Source organism: Plutella xylostella, chromosome 3 (genome assembly GCF_932276165.1).
Source record: "Plutella xylostella chromosome 3, ilPluXylo3.1, whole genome shotgun sequence".
Classification (NCBI taxonomy): Eukaryota; Metazoa; Arthropoda; class Insecta; order Lepidoptera; family Plutellidae; genus Plutella; species Plutella xylostella.
Genome location: NC_063983.1, coordinates 8906334 through 8922218, shown reverse-complemented (window position 1 = coordinate 8922218; position 15885 = coordinate 8906334). Strand labels below are relative to the sequence as shown.

Sequence of the window (15885 nt, the reverse complement as noted above, 5' to 3'; positions counted from 1 at the left end):
ATAAATCACTTCTATCCCGTTCACTAGTTGCTATCTGTCTTCTTTCCTCCTCCATCTTGCTCTCACTCGCTTCTATCTACCTTCTTTCCTCTTCCATCCCTCTCTCACTCGTAGCTAGCTGCATTCTTCGTCCTCTTCTTCCTGGGCGGGTGGGGTTGCTTGTAGTGCACAGTACGAACATGCAGGTTGCGGCTCTTCCGTCTCGCTGTTTCTTCGCTAGCTGTATTCTTTCCTCTTCCATCTCGCTTTTACTCGCTGCCATCTACCTTCTTTCCTTTCGTATCTCTCTTCCTCTTCCATCCCACTCTCACTCGTAGCTCTGTACATTCTTGGTCCTCTTCTTCCTCGGCGGGTGGGGTTGCTTGTAGTGCACAGTACGAACATGCAGGTTGCGGCTGGACGAGTAGCGGAACTGTTTGCCGCAGAGAGTGCAGGGGTAGGGGGTCGCGCCGCTGTGCACCTAGGGGTTGTAGGAATAGGGGTTGTTTATTTATTAAGAATAGGGAAACTTTACTAATTTAATATGTATTTAACAATGAAGAAGTAACTTATTTTGCACGATTTTCTACCTCTAGGTAGATCGGTTAGTTATGTTAGATTATCAGCAGAAATATTAAGTTTTAAGGATAGGTAGGGTTGGTTCGGAAGGAATACCTAGAAAAAGGTAAAAATTACATAATCATCTTCAGCCCACTATGTCCTATGTTGAGTATAGGTTTTCTTTTGTGCACGCAGATTTGTTTTTATCTACAGTGCCATTTCGAAAATGTTAGCAATGCGGTGTCACCGCTGTGCAGTTGTGCACCTAGGCGAGGGAATAGAGGGACTGTGGACCAGCACAGCCTGGGCTGTCAGCAGCTGACAACTTATCCGACTGGATTATCCTTCATTGACTACGGTGACTGCTAGGACCAGCTCCAAATTTGGGTTATTATGGTCTGTGATGTTACTTAATTCTACCGTAAAGTCCGGTTACCTTAGTGTGTCTATCCAAATTGCTCCTCAGCTTGAAACTCTGGCTACACAAGCTGCACCTATGCGGGCTACAGTCCTGTGCACTGTCACGTGTCACTACCAGCTAAACTCAGCCACAGTCTCGTTATCTTATCGCTCTTCCATCTACTACAGTCTAATCACCTTAGCATGTCTATCCAAATTGCTCCTCAGTTTAAAACTCTTGCTACACAAGCTGCACCGATGCGGGCGGCGGTCGCTGTGCACTGTCGCGTGTCTCGCCAGCTGGTACTTGTCGTAGAACAGTCTGGGGCAGTGCGGACAACGCACAGTGCCCACGCCGCCGTGGCGCAGCTCGTGGAGGTGGAGCTTTGTTGTGTTCTGTTGGCGGGAGAGAAATAGACATTTATATGTTGTTTATTAGTGTTCCAGTAGGCTTAATATGTATAGGTAATCGTAATCGCAAAAAGTATGTTTTTCATGCTTAGAACATAGACTTTATTGCGTCTAGAATTTTGAATAGAATATCTTTATTTTGCGTCATAAAAGTATTTTTACAAAAGAACAGAAAGGCGACATTATTGCTCAAAGCAACTTCTACCAGACAATGTTATGATGGAAGAGATAATGTTGGTCAACCTTCTGGACGTAATCCGGTGTGGCGGTTGGCTCACTTTAATGTCGGAGGCCAAGATTCACTTCGGGTCGCTGAGCCAGCGAAGGAAGTAAGTACCTAATATGAATAATTGTAGCGTGTACCTGGAAGCCCTTGCCGCAGGTGTCGCAGACGGCGGTGATGAGCGGCTGGTAGTCTCCGCGCAGCGCCGGGTGCTGCTTGCGCACGTGGAAGTAGTGTTCTTTGCGGTTGTTCACGGTTTCGCCGCACTGGGGAGGAACAAAAATACATTATTATCTTTTATTATTAGCTTTTCGCGAAAGCTTTGTTGTGTCCTAAAAGGGTTACCGTGGAAATTTCGGGAGTAAATGTCTTCATATGTCTTTCTCCTGGTTCTTAGCTATTTCCCAACCTGCCAAATAGGTTCAGTAAATCAATAGGTAGTATATTTATACTCAAGGGGTGAAACCTGCTTGTTTGGCGCCTGAGCTTAATAATAGGGCTTTCACCCGAGGTAAAAACTGTGCTTTTCATTACGCATATGATACGAAAATAAAAGCATGAATTGCTATTTTTTTTTTCTTTTAATATGCTTACCTAAGTATCTATAACCTAACATTCACGATAGGACAGTAGTTAAATTTAGATTTTCTTAAGAATTACGAATTTTACAATGAGGTCACTAGTACAACTCACATGCTGACACAACCGCGGGTACACCACGCTAGTGGGCGCGGGCGGCGCGGCGTGGCTCCCCACGTGCGACTGCAGCTGTCGCGGGGAGGCACAGACCAGCCCGCAGTGGGGGCACGTGGTGGCCGGGTCCGTGCTCGGGGGGGCACTGGGATGTTACAGCTATTTGTAAGTAAGTGACGCAAAATTTTCGGAACACCTCAAGTAAGCTTAAAGAAGTTTGTATGAATTTTATCTGCTGCTATCTGTAGGCTTAGTAGCCTCATCATCATAATATTATCATATCATGCCTTTCTCGACCACTGTTGGATAAAGGCCTCCTAATAAATACCATTTAACGGCCGCCATACCACATGTTTTTATCATTTGCAAAATCTTTGAAAGTTTACGTTTTCTGGCAAACAGGAGCCGCTAAAACGTAGTGTTCTTTTCTCTATGGGAGCCGCTCTAGGGGAAACTATCATTAAACTCGAGACAGAAGAAACAAAAATGTTTTGTAGTTCAATGTCCAATGGGCAGGACAGCCTATTTTGTTCTTGGTTCCACTCACCCACTACTAAGATGCCTGGCGTCAGTAGTGACATGTTGGCGCCACTCCGCCGCCGAGCTGAACCGCAGGTCACACGGAGCGCAGGCGGACTCTGACGACTCCTGCTGACAATATCACATATGACAATATCACATATTTTTAATAATTTATGTGTATTATACACATAAACTATTTATATTGAGTATATTCATGTTTACTTCGTATTTGAATTCGTAATGATAAGCTGTGCTTACTTCGGGTGAACTCCTTATGAGGAGGCACAGGCCCCAAATACTACCACGGGAATTCAAAAGCAAGACATGAAGCCTTTGACCTTTCATGTGTTTCTACTATAAAACTTTTTATGACGAAGCGGATAAAGCTAATTACATTATTATTATAAATAGCCACCCAAAACCCAACTGCTAAAAGCCAAATAATGTTACATACAAACACAACACTAACCTGCCCGACACTCCCTCCGTGACTCCTCTGCACATGCAAATTCAGTCCCTTCTCGCTCGCGCACGCGTGTCCACACCTCACGCACGTGTATCTACCCGCGTGGCGTGCACGAACATGCGTGTTATACGCCGACTCGTGTATAGTGGAGAAGTCGCAGGATTCGCACGTGTACTTGTAGCCGTCGTGTCGCTTCTGGTGTTTCTTCGCGATGCGCACGTTGGTGAATATTTTGGGGCACGTTTTGCAGTGGAACTTCTTGCCGTGCGTGCGGTTGGCGTGGGACCTGGAATTGGAAATTGGAGATTCTAATTAAATAGTAACTAATTTTATCATACTCATCTGATATCAAAATCATCCACTGCGGAATATCAAAACAGCCTACTGTTTGGATATTAACCCAACCCTGCTTTTAGGCCTTCCATATTTAAAACTGATTACCGATATCCTGTGTGCACCCATTAAAATACGACAATTGATTTAATGTTAGACTATCGCCACTTTTCATTAAATCTGTGTTACAATAGAAATTAAATCATAGACAAAATAAATAACATATCATTTACCTGGCTAATGTATCGGTTTTATACCGTAGTCTACAAACAGGGCACTCCACTGAGCCATGCTTGGGACTGTGATTGTCCATGTGCATCTTAAAAGCATCCGGATGCAAATATGTCTTGTAACAAACTTCACACTTATACAATGCATCTCTGTAAGCTGGCAATTCTTTCATCTTTTCCCTATCTTCAATCTGCTCTTCTAGTGTTAGAATCGCTATGTCGAAATATTTCTGCATTTCTACTTCATCTGGTGTTAAACCATTGATTAGTTTTGATTTGGTTGCTTTTTTCTTAACTTTTGCAACTGGTTTCTTGACTGCCTTTATTGGTTCTATTTCAAATGCTTTGTCGTCTTTTGAGTCGGAATTGTAGTCTGGTTCATCCATTATTAAATCTGAGCCATCAGAGTCGCATGCATTGTCTTCTTTAACATCGTCATTGATATTAACAAAGTTGTTTGGTATTATGTTATTTTCTGGATAACTTTCTTCTAATTTGTAGTCTTCATCATTTAGGTCTAAATTTACTTCTATTTTGTAACCTACTGATAAATTTTCATCTTTATCAGCTTTTCTCTTAGATGTATTTTGCTTTGACAGTTTAATACTATTTAAAATATCATTAGTTGTACTCTTTTCTTCATTCTTACAAATGTTTTCTTCCGTTCTCAAAGTATTAATGTATTTTTTGAGATCATCATCATATTGCAAGTCGAAAATAGTTTTAGGAACTATGTTATTTACTTTAAGACTAGATTTTAGATTCAGTTCAGTTCTGTTGATTTTTCTTACTAAGTGTTTTGTTACCTGGAAAATTAAATTTACATACAATAGTACACTATATCCAGAAATGTATTTGGTATCACCCATATGGCACATGCTTATCTGAGATACTGTTACTCTACATAAATTATTTAATATTTTTTATAATACTCACTTCCCCATTTTCTGAGAATATTTTCAGCAGTGTTGCCTTGGCTATGATGCTCTTCTCAATCAAATTGTAGCATTTGAGCAGCTGGAACGCACACTCGTAGCACACAAACTGTGGGAGGCCCTCAATGTCTTTCTGGAATAAAATATACAATAATTAATAAATTGATGAAATAAAATCATTTTGACAATTTTTACACACAGACTTTTTTAATACATAATACAACTGTGTGCTTATAATTAATATTTTATTAAACCACCTGTAGTGTATTGACATATGGGGTATATTAGTGTAAGACAATAATATAGTGAATGTGGGTAGATTGAAGATCTTCAGTCTGGACCTTCCATGAGCCTAACCTGTGCTGCTCATCAATTCTGAGTGCTAATTATATAATAGTGGCGACGAGAGAAAAACGTAAAATAGTGTGATAATTGTGTGTACAAATAAGTGTTGCATATAATCAGTGTGATATTCGACAAAATGAGTGCAGTAAAGTTTGGTGAGTTTGATGTAGCACATGGCTGTTGGGAAAACTATATTGAAAGGTTCTCTTTTGCCCTACAAGCTGCAGGTATTGTGGATGATTCAATTAAGAAGGCTAATTTACTTGCTTCAGGCGGCCCTGATTTGTATGATTTGATAATATCACTGATAGCCCCATCAAAAATAAGTGAGGTTACTTTTACAACAATCAAATCAAAATTAGACAATCATTTTCATCCGACACCTAATGAGATTGTACAATCATACAAATTTCATACTAGGAATCAAGAAGAGGGGGAAATGATAAGGGATTACATTGCACAACTGAGGAAATTGAGTATTCATTGTAACTTTACTGAGTTGAATCGTACTCTAAGAGATAGGTTGGTTTGTGGTATTCTGGATAAGGACATACAAAGGAAGTTATTACAGCAGGGTCAGTTAACATTCGAACAAGCTTGTGAAATGGCAGTATCTCATGAAACAGCAAATGTTGACTCGAATATTATTGTTTCATCGGGATCACGTCCAACTGTGGATATAATGGAGGAACCTATGGAAGTAAATAAAATAACAAGTAAAAAATTTCAAAAACCTATGGATAAATCATGTTTTCGCTGTGGGAAAAAACATGGTGGATATTGTAGGTTCCGTTGGAGCAAATGTAACTTTTGTGGAAAAGTAGGGCATATAGAGTCAGTTTGTATGAGCAAATCATCAAAGAATAATGATACAATGAATTCTAACTGTAATGGTCTTTATGAAGAACAGGTTAATTTAATAAAACAGGAGAGAATTGCAGCCTTCATGATACAAGTTATGTTGAATAAAAAACAAATAGAGATGGAGGTTGATTCAGGTTGTGCTTTTACAATTATAAGTGAAGCGACGGCCAGACTCATTTTTGATGGAAAATTGCCTAAATTAGAAAGGGTAGACATAGCACTAAAAACATGGACTGACAGTAAATTGCAATTATTAGGGAAAATATCATTGAACGTTTGCTACAAAGATATTAATGAAAACCTCACAGTTTATATTGCTCAAGGAAACGGACCAAGTTTAATTGGCCGAAACTGGTTTGCTGCATTGAAAATTCAGTTATATGGAATAAACAGTGTGAGAGTTGACTGTAATAAAGTATTAAATTTATTACAAAAATATAGAGAAGTATTTCAAGAAGGATTAGGGAAATATACTGGACCTGTTGTTAGTATTATACCAAGAGAGGGAAGTATGCCGAAATTTTTGAAGAGTAGGCCAATACCATTTGCTATAAAAGAACGTGTCATCAAAGAGATAGAGACTTTAGTAGCGGATGATGTGTTAGAGCCGACGCCTCACGCAGAGTGGGCCACACCCATTGTGCCGGTACTGAAATCAAATGGTGGAGTGAGGCTGTGCGGAGACTATAGGTCTACTGTAAATTCCGCTATTGATACAGATACATACCCACTTCCGACCCTAAATGAAGCTTTTGCAGAATTACAAGGAGGGGTATTATTTTCAAAAATTGATTTGGAGCGAGCTTATACGCAAGTGGTAGTAGACGAACCAACATCAAGGTTACTCACATTAAATACACCTAAAGGACTCTACAAAATGAAAAGATTAAGTCAAGCAATTAAAGCATGTCCTGGAATTTTTCAAAGGCTCATGACATCATTACTGGCTGGCATTCCTGGGGTATCAATATTATTAGACGATGTGGTACTTTGCGGAAAAAATGTAGAGCAACACGACCAAAGATTAGAAATGGTGCTGCAAAGACTACAAAATGCAGGACTTCGGGTTAACAAAAGTAAATGTAAGTTTGCTGTGAAGAGTGTCGAGTTCTTAGGCTTCATCATCGATGAATTTGGTATTCACCCATGTGAAGAGAAAATTCATGCGATTGATAAGACACAAGCACCTAAAAACATCAAAGAGTTGCAAGCTTTCTTAGGATTGCTAAACTTCTATGATAGATTTATACCGCACAAAGCTACTGTAGCAGAACCACTATATAGATTATTGGAAAAAGATGCTGCATGGAAGTGGAATAAAGAGCACCAAGAAGCCTTTGAAAAGTTGAAGAGAATGTTGTCGAGTAAAGACACATTAGTCCACTATGATATGAAGAAAAAGCTAATACTTTCGTGTGATGCTTCTCAATATGGGTTAGGAGCTGTATTAGAACATGAAATGGACGATGGTTCAATAAGGTCCATAATGTTTGCTTCAAGAACCTTAAATGTACATGAACGCAACTACGCGCAAGTTGACAAAGAAGCTGCGGCGATCATATTTGGACTGAAGAAAGTTTTGATCAAAACTGATCATAAACCGTTATTGGGTATATTTAATCCGAGGAAACCAATACCAAATATAATATCACCTAGGATGCTCCGTTGGGCACTACTTCTTAATTCATATGATTATGAAATCGAATATGTTGAAGGCAAAAAAATTGGCAATGCTGATGCATTAAGCCGTTGGCCGTCAAATACAGAAGAACATACTGAAGATGAAGAGTACTTGGGCGTTCTATTGATAGAAGAAACCCCAATAGCACTAGATTTGTCAGCTTTAGAAGTCGCACGGTTGACAAGGAAAGACAAGATACTTAGTAAAATAATGTATTGGATAAGAAATGGATGGCCTGCTAAAGTAGAAAATGAATTTAAAGTATACTGGCAAAAACGAGAGGAACTATCTACATACCAAGGATGCATTCTATGGGGTAGTAGAGTGGTTTTACCTGAAATAATGTGGTCTACGGTACTTGAAGAACTACACGGGAATCATGACGGCATTGTCATAACAAAGGCATTGGCTAGAAGTTATTTTTGGTGGCCTGCGTTGGACAAGCAAATTGAAGACATGGTGAAGAAATGTGATACCTGTGCTGAACACAGAAACATGCCGCCTAAAGTAACACATCACTGGATCAGACCAGACAAGCCCTGGTCTAGGCTACACGTAGATTACGCAGGACCATTTCAGGGTAAAATGTTCCTAATATTGATAGATGCCTATTCAAAATGGCCTGAAGTTAAGGTGGTTAATGATTTAAGTAGTGCCACTTTAATAAAGGAACTTCGTCAAATATTTGCTGAACAAGGATTGCCAGATTGTCTTGTCAGTGACAATGGAAGAAGTTTTATATCTAAAGAATTCAAAGAATATTTAGTAAAAAATGGTATTAAACAGATATTAGTAGCGCCTTATCATCCGGCTTCTAATGGTCAAGCTGAACGAACAGTTCAAGTTATAAAGAATAAACTGAAAAAGCAGACATCAGAGCCATGGAATGTTAAACTCCCCAAAATATTATATGGACTAAGATCTACTCCAAATTCGGTTACGGAAACCACACCAGCTGAAATGCTAAATAATAGAAGATTTAGAACAATTTTCGATAATCTGAATCCCTTATCATACAAAAACAACAAAAACAATGACACCATGGATAGCAACGAAAATACAAAAGTAAGAAGCTTTGAAGTAGGCCAAGCTGTCTACGTTAGAAATTATTGTGGAAATCCTCGTTGGCTGAAGGGCATTGTAGAGAAGAGAGTCGGAGTATGTCGTTATTTAGTTAAATGGAATGGCAAATTGTTAACAAGACATATCAATCAGATGGTCACTGCTCTTCGTGGGGAGGAACATGAGGATGTCCCACAAGACACAATTGTACAGCGGACACAGAGTGAAGATGGAAGAGACATCATATCCTTACCACCGCGAGAACAATGGGCTGAAATCATTGGAGTATCAGGGCCAGCAGATGTCATCATACATCAAAGTCCTGAAGTAACATCAGATACAGCCAGAACCAAGAGAATCCGTGAATCTCCACCAACATCTCCACAACCTCAAAAGAAATATGTCATGGAAGACATTGATGATAGTGATTTAGATAACATAGAGCCTCTTGATATGGATGTAGAGACTCAGTAGATTAAATACCATTATAGCAGCCATGTTAGCATTAGTTAGGTAATAGGTAGATAGTAAGTGAAACAAAACAGTGATTGTGAAAGTGACAATTAATTAGTGTTAAGTGAAAATATAAAGTGAAGTGTACCACATATCTGGAGGGGAAGGCATGTAGTGTATTGACATATGGGGTATATTAGTGTAAGACAATAATAGTGAATGTGGGTAGATTGAAGATCTTCAGTCTGGACCTTCCATGAGCCTAACCTGTGCTGCTCATCAATTCTGAGTGCTAATTGTGAGTATATAATACCACCTAAGTATAAACAGATTATATAATAATCCATTGCTGTATAATTTATGTTGTTTGGAAGGAATTGCCTAAGCAATTAGACCTCCAATTGTACCTATATTTTAGAATAAGTTATGTACCTATGCCTAACTATCTATCCAGTAAATAAGTACATCTACTAACATTAAGTCCAACAATGGCTTTGAAGCAGGTCTTGAGCACCTCCTGGTTCAGGCTGTACATCTTCACATCCGTGGCGAGGCACACGCGGCACACCTCCATCTCTGTCGCCTCAAAGTATGAGTTGGCCTGGAACCAGACATGACAAAAATATAATGTGAGTAGGACTGATAATATGGAACAGAAAGTATGCAGTCACAATTAAAACTTTGAATGAATGCTACATTAGTGTGGAGGTTATTGCTTACTGATCCATGTACCTTTGCTCTCATGAACACCCGCCTTGACGCACTCTAGTGTTGGTCACTGACATACTAAGATGAAAACTGGCATACTTTTTTTATAGTCACTTCAACATGCAATCGAACTTAAGTGACCAGAAGCAGTTGTTTGGCGTGTGTTTGTGGCATTTTAGGCACTCCCTCCCATCATTGGGTTGCCTTCTAATTCAACTGGTCCTAAACTGTCCCAAATGTGTTTAAGTTCCATCCTTCTTATTGGAATGTAAATAGTTGAATAAATAAAAACTTTTAGTACAAACATACCGGCAGGTCCCGCACGGGGCAGGCGTCGTCCTTGAGCCGCGTCCGCTGGTGCTCGCGGTTGATCTGCTCCCTGCTGAAGTGGGCGCTGCAGACCCTCGCGTGGTTCGGGGGATCCCAGCTGGGCCGGCCAATCGCTTTCAACCATTTCAACCTAGCCTCTGGATTGGTAGGAAAACTGAAACAATGCGCGGTAATTAAAAGGGAGAAATCTGAAATAATGCGCGGGGATTAAAAGGAAAAGACGCCAGGGAAAGGAAGGTAAACATAAGAAGATTACATTCAAATAGAATTAATCATTAGTGAACTCACGCATGAAATGTGATTACTGTATGAGACCTCCGCTTTTTTTCGCTGCTGTTGTTGCGACAGTCTTTCACGCAACAATATGAGACCATCTTCACAGTATATATTCATGTATTCTTGTTTATTTAATAAATAAACTGCAGCGACATCAACAAAACAAAGTAAATCGATTTTTCATAAACATGATTCACAGAATCACTTTTATATCTGTCACATTTTTTTATTTTTTTTATTCTGTGGTGTATTACGCACTGTGTCTTGGGCTCGGAGATCGGTCGGTTGTTTTGGGGCATTCGTCCGGACTTCACCGGTGTAAGGAGAGCCTAACATAACGTGTAAATATCATTCGTTATCGTTACAACTTTATGATTTCCTAGTGGGTACAACACTATTATTTGTCAATTTGACAATTAAATTTTCAATTTTCATTTCATTCCGTAAACTTATTATTTTCTATTTTTCCACTAATTTCCTTAAAAAGTGGTGTTAATTCCTTGCCAGCTGTGATTTTTCGAACTACGCTTATTTAAATGAAAACTATTAAGTTATCCCTTTAAAATTCCCATCTGGTTTGTGTTTATTGACCACGCGGAGACACGCTCCGCTCGTCACAATGGAAAACCTTGATGAGAATAATAAAAACGTGTCATTGAGTCTGATCGCTGAGTACGGCGCTTCGGACTCGGATTCCGATGACACGGAGACGCCATCGATCGAGAACATGGGGAACGACGAGGCGGAGGAGGCGGCGGAGATGAGCGAGATGGTGTTGAAGAATAACATTATAAATGCTTGTGCCCACGGCCCGCTGTCTGCCTCTAGCAGTAGGGATGATGAGGAGACCACGCGCCACATGATCATAGACAGTGCGGAGAGTGGAGTGGTCGAGTATGAGGTGACCGAGTACAGAGATGTGGACTCTAGTGATTCAGACTCTGATTCCAGTGACAGTGATGTAGACAGTGTCAAAGACATCGAGGAATTGTCCAGTGGGTAAGTGGGTGGCTGTAATGTGTGTAAATATGAATTTCATTTTCCTATTCTTACATCAGAGCTGATGAGGTAACTAATGAATGCAAGATCAGTGTTGCTCAATGTTGTTGTTCCCTTTTTGGATAAATTAATTATCGTTAATATGAATCATGATTCTGTTCATGATATTGAATGTAATGAATGACTAGTTTCACTTTGTAAGGCAATAAGAAGTAATAACTGAGTTAACTGCAGTAACTCAGTAATTTTCCATCGTCATATTACTTATGCTAAATGTATAAAGTACATATTGGCTGTGGGAGTCAGCATTTTACGTTGAGTGATTGTTGGTTTATCAAGTAATTACAGAGGTTATCAGTGTAAAAAACCTCATTTCTCAGGCTTTGATAAAGCTCTGTATCATTCATAAGATGGCACAAATAATAATTTGCCCATTTATAAAACTTTTACTACCTAATGAATTTCATTTACATACTATTATTGTATTTGCATATGCAAATAAGAATAAAATTGAACCTTAATGTTAAAATTCTTTCAATGTACAAAATAAATACACTAGAACATAATTAGAGACCAAGCATAGAATATAGCTTAGAAATTGCAATACATTTATTTGTATGACCAATTTTTAAACCCTCCCAAAGTTGTTCCAGAAGATATTGTTAAACAACCACTGATGTATTAGAATTATCTTATTAGGTCCAATACACTCCTCCACTTATGTAAATAGTAATGCTGCCTGTTGTATATCTAAAAAGTATGTGCTATTAATTCTGTATTATGTATTTAAATACAAGCGGCCTACTGAGGGAACTCATTTTACCACCCATATTTTATTTCATTTGTTTTAAAAGTATTCTACAACCATATGTATTGTATTAATACACTAATATGTATTGTATTGTATTTTTATTCAGAATCATATTACATTGTGTTTGAATTTTAACTTAAATTATAACTGATGTCTCGTAATGTAAATAAATGATCATGATGGCATTATTTACAGTGATGAGAATGAAGCCAAACCGGAGAAGGCGGAACCCCTGAAGGTGCACGGGGAGCTGGGTCTGGACGACCTCCCGCCGATCGAGGACCTCGCCATTAGCCTGCCCGCACAGGAGACCACCAAGATTGGCACCATAGCTAGTATTGTTGATAGATTAGGTGAGTTTTTGGTGCTTGGATTGTAATGTATGATTATGAAATTGTAATTAATATATTCTCTGTGGGGGTGTAAGTACCTAGTCCTGGCTCTCTTGAATGGAACCTATGATCATATCCACATAAGGTCTAAACTTCCTTGATAAGCTTGGGCCATTCCATCCCAAACCATCCCATTTTGATAAACTAGGAGTCAATGTCAAGTAATAGTAAAATAAAATCTAGTCTATTCACCTTCAGTTGCTTCCAATCTTTTTGGGCAGGGGTTAATAAACTGACATCCATGTAACATAAACATTTTCAAATATAAACACAGTCAGTGCAATGTAAACATTGCTTTGATCACTGTTAGTTTGTAAACTTGCATGTGCTATAAAATAACATAGTCTGAATACAGTAAGATATATATTTAGGATCATAAAATTACATTCAAACCACCATCCACCTTGTCCATAAAACTTATGTGTGAATATAGGTTTTGAATGTATTGTTGATGGATGATAAGTTTCCCTTACGTACACATTGGTTGAAACGTAATCCGCCAGTTAGAAAATGCCTAAACCTAAAATTCACCTCATTGTATATTTTCTGTAAATCTGTGTTACTTATAAATTAAACAAATAAAAATCAAGTAACTTATGTCTTCTGTTTTGTTTCAGTGATAGTCCGCGCGCTGCCGGACACTCCTGCCGTAGATTTAGACAGTGTTTTATTCTTAGATAATGGTGCTAAAGCTTTGGGAAAAGTCTTTGACGTCTTTGGACCTGTGAGTATACTTTTTACGTGTTATAATAAAAAATAAATTTCACAGCCAATCCTAGTATGGCGGCTTATTGATATTGAGAAAATAGAAAATAGGCATATTTTCTATTTTAATGCACTACCTGAGTTCATGGATAAGGTAGGAAACCTATATAAATGCATTCAATGGACTAATAAGCCCCAAATATCTGCCTAGCAAAGGGCATAGGTAACTCGGCTATCAGATGTGGTAATAAACAAGTATATAGGGAATGCCTCGCTCTATTCGTAGGTCTGTCAATATTCAATTTGTAACAACCGCCATTTTCCTATTTTTTCTTTATTTGCGTGCGTAATATGCGTATAACATTGACAACTTGTTAAGCTACACAAGCCTTGTGTGTTCGTTGGGTTGACTAATCGTCGTCGTCGTCTTATAATTTTTTCTATGACAACAACTATTGAATTTCTCCCTTGAATTTATTTTTAAGGTTTTTCTATGACAATTCATTCTAACTATTGAATGATTCCTTTACTCCAGGTGAATGAGCCCCACTACTGCGTGCGCTTCAACTCGGCGGCGCACGCGGCGGCGCGCGGCGCGGCGCCCGGCACCGACGTGTACATCGCGCCGAGACGCACCGATCATACGAATTATGTGTTCCTGGCTGAGCTCATGAAGTACGTATGATTAGAGGTAGAAGAGTGTGCATTGCTTGTATTCGTACAATGCTTGTATATTGTTATATCTGATCTAAATAACAACGGAAAAACGCTACTATTTCAGTTAATTTTTTACATTAACAATCGTTAGATGTTTGTAGGTAACTTAAACCGTTGTTCGAGCAAACTCCTGAATTGTCCAATGTTGTCCAATAAGGGTATATTAAGCCGAAAAGGGATTTCATAGTTATAACAACTAAAGTTGAGATGATTCAGAATGTGTCACCCCCTTTCGGCTACCTATACCTAACACTTTTGATATATATATACACTGCCGGGCAATGAAAAAGTTCCACTCACAAAATTCCGACAGCAAACGACCGCAAATTTTTCAAAGATATAATTTAAAATTGGGACAGAATATTACCGATTTTAGTTGGTAATATCCTAATGCTCTGATAAATGTACTTTAATGTTGCAGAAGACGGCATCAAGCTAGCATTTTCGGTTTAGAAGTAATTTAGTGCTTTTCTGAGTGGAACCTTTTCATTGCCCGTGAGTGTATATATAGGTATATTTATGTACCTTCGGCGTACCCTACTAGGGTAGTTACTACTTCCTAATGCAGTTATCCACTTTACACGAGCATTTTATCTAACAACTAAATTTTTCCAGGGTGAAAGGCTCCGACGCCTCCTGGCTCAACGACATCGAGCCGCCACCGCACCAGGTCGACTATTCCGACGACGAAGAAGAACGTCGCGCCAAGAGACAGAGCAAGCAGGCGAGGCAGGGGGCGGGGGCGGGGGCGGGGGCGGGGGCGGGGGATGAGGCGGCGGGGGACGAGGAGCGCGGGCAGAGGAAGATGCTGGAGGCGAGGAGGCAGAGGCCGTCCGAGTCTAGTAGCCGGTGGGTGCTTGTTGTTTATGTAGTGGGTGTGTTTCGTTGGGGTAGACGACTGCTCGAGTCTCGAGCGCCCTCTTGCTCGCTGGACCGACGACCTTAAGCGGGTAGCCGGTAGTGGCTGGTTGAGGAAGGCCGAAATCCGAGTTGTGGCGCTCCTAGGAAGAGGCCTATGTCCAGCAGTGGATGATCATTGCCTGATGATGATGATGTTTCGGCGAACCAAATGATGAGGAAGATTGAGAATTATTTTGCTATTGAGACAAATAAGTTGGTTATTTGGACGCCACTGCTGTTGGCTAATAGAATACAGTGAAGTATAAAGATGATGGAAATAATAAAAAAGGAATAGTGGTCAACTTACGTGCACCTTACTCTCACCTTGTTTGCTTAGGTATCTGCTTCACACCACCGTCGCCAATCTGTGCCAAGTGGTCTCCCACTTATCTACTTTCCTATAACCGTTTTAATAACAATTTTTTATTTCTCAGATTCGGCAGCGGTCCAAGCCGAGGCCGCAACCCCTTCTCCGGCAACAGCAACCGCCGCAACCAGAACCAGCCCATGTACCCGCGCCCGGGCTACGGCCGCGGCTGGCCCTCCGACATGCGCACGCCGCCGCCGCACCCGCCCCAGGACAGCGGCCCGCCCCCGCCGCCCTTCATGTTCCCGCCCCCGCACGCGCCCCCCATGTGGAGCGGCTACCAGTTCGCGCCCCCTCCGCCTGCCCTGAGATACCCGCCGCCCCCGCACTGGCTCAACAGCGGCCCGCCCCCGCCTCCCGGCACTTAGTGTAGTCTAGATGGTAGTTTTAATGTTATTGGTAACGTTAGCGCATTAATTATTGTTTAACAATATTCGATAGTGTGGATATCCAAATAATTCTCTATATTTATATTCAATAAATATTATATCATAGTGATGTATAAAGTTGTTTTATTTAGGTT

At 40.0% G+C, this 15885-nt stretch overlaps 2 protein-coding genes across 2 annotated transcripts; one reads left to right on the top strand and one right to left on the bottom strand.

Annotated features, from left to right (window-relative positions):
• Positions 1 to 290: 290 nt before the first annotated feature.
• Positions 291 to 10608, bottom strand: LOC105394270 (zinc finger protein 37-like). Its single transcript, XM_048624736.1, has 11 exons — positions 10484 to 10608; positions 10175 to 10349; positions 9633 to 9758; positions 4754 to 4885; positions 3821 to 4623; positions 3258 to 3540; positions 2814 to 2914; positions 2267 to 2411; positions 1714 to 1839; positions 1138 to 1335; positions 291 to 460 (listed from the first exon to the last, which is right to left on the bottom strand). Exons 1-11 carry the CDS (start codon positions 10567 to 10569, stop codon positions 308 to 310), a joined length of 2328 nt encoding a protein of 775 aa, XP_048480693.1. The 5' UTR covers positions 10570 to 10608; the 3' UTR covers positions 291 to 307.
• A 290-nt stretch (positions 10609 to 10898) lies between these two features.
• Positions 10899 to 15864, top strand: LOC105394269 (H/ACA ribonucleoprotein complex non-core subunit NAF1). The gene is made up of 6 exons (XM_048623240.1): positions 10899 to 11470; positions 12477 to 12634; positions 13291 to 13397; positions 13914 to 14053; positions 14711 to 14944; positions 15430 to 15864. The coding sequence occupies exons 1-6, from the start codon at positions 11091 to 11093 to the stop codon at positions 15728 to 15730; spliced, it is 1320 nt and encodes a 439-aa protein (XP_048479197.1). The 5' UTR covers positions 10899 to 11090; the 3' UTR covers positions 15731 to 15864.
• Positions 15865 to 15885: the final 21 nt, after the last annotated feature.

Excerpts from the sequence above, each read along its gene's own strand:
- LOC105394270 (XM_048624736.1), bottom strand. The coding sequence starts at position 10,569 with ATGGTCTCATATTGTTGCGTGAAAGACTGTCGCAACAACAGCAGCGAA. Across the intron at positions 10,350-10,483 it reads ACAGTAATCACATTTCATGC|TTTTCCTACCAATCCAGAGG; the intron begins GTGAGTTCACTA and ends GCATTGTTTCAG. Across the intron at positions 461-1,137 it reads ATTTGGATAGACATGCTAAG|GTGCACAGCGGCGCGACCCC; the intron begins GTGATTAGACTG and ends TACAACCCCTAG.
- LOC105394269 (XM_048623240.1), top strand. The coding sequence starts at position 11,091 with ATGGAAAACCTTGATGAGAATAATAAAAACGTGTCATTGAGTCTGATC. Across the intron at positions 12,635-13,290 it reads TAGTATTGTTGATAGATTAG|TGATAGTCCGCGCGCTGCCG; the intron begins GTGAGTTTTTGG and ends GTTTTGTTTCAG. Across the intron at positions 13,398-13,913 it reads TCTTTGACGTCTTTGGACCT|GTGAATGAGCCCCACTACTG; the intron begins GTGAGTATACTT and ends CCTTTACTCCAG.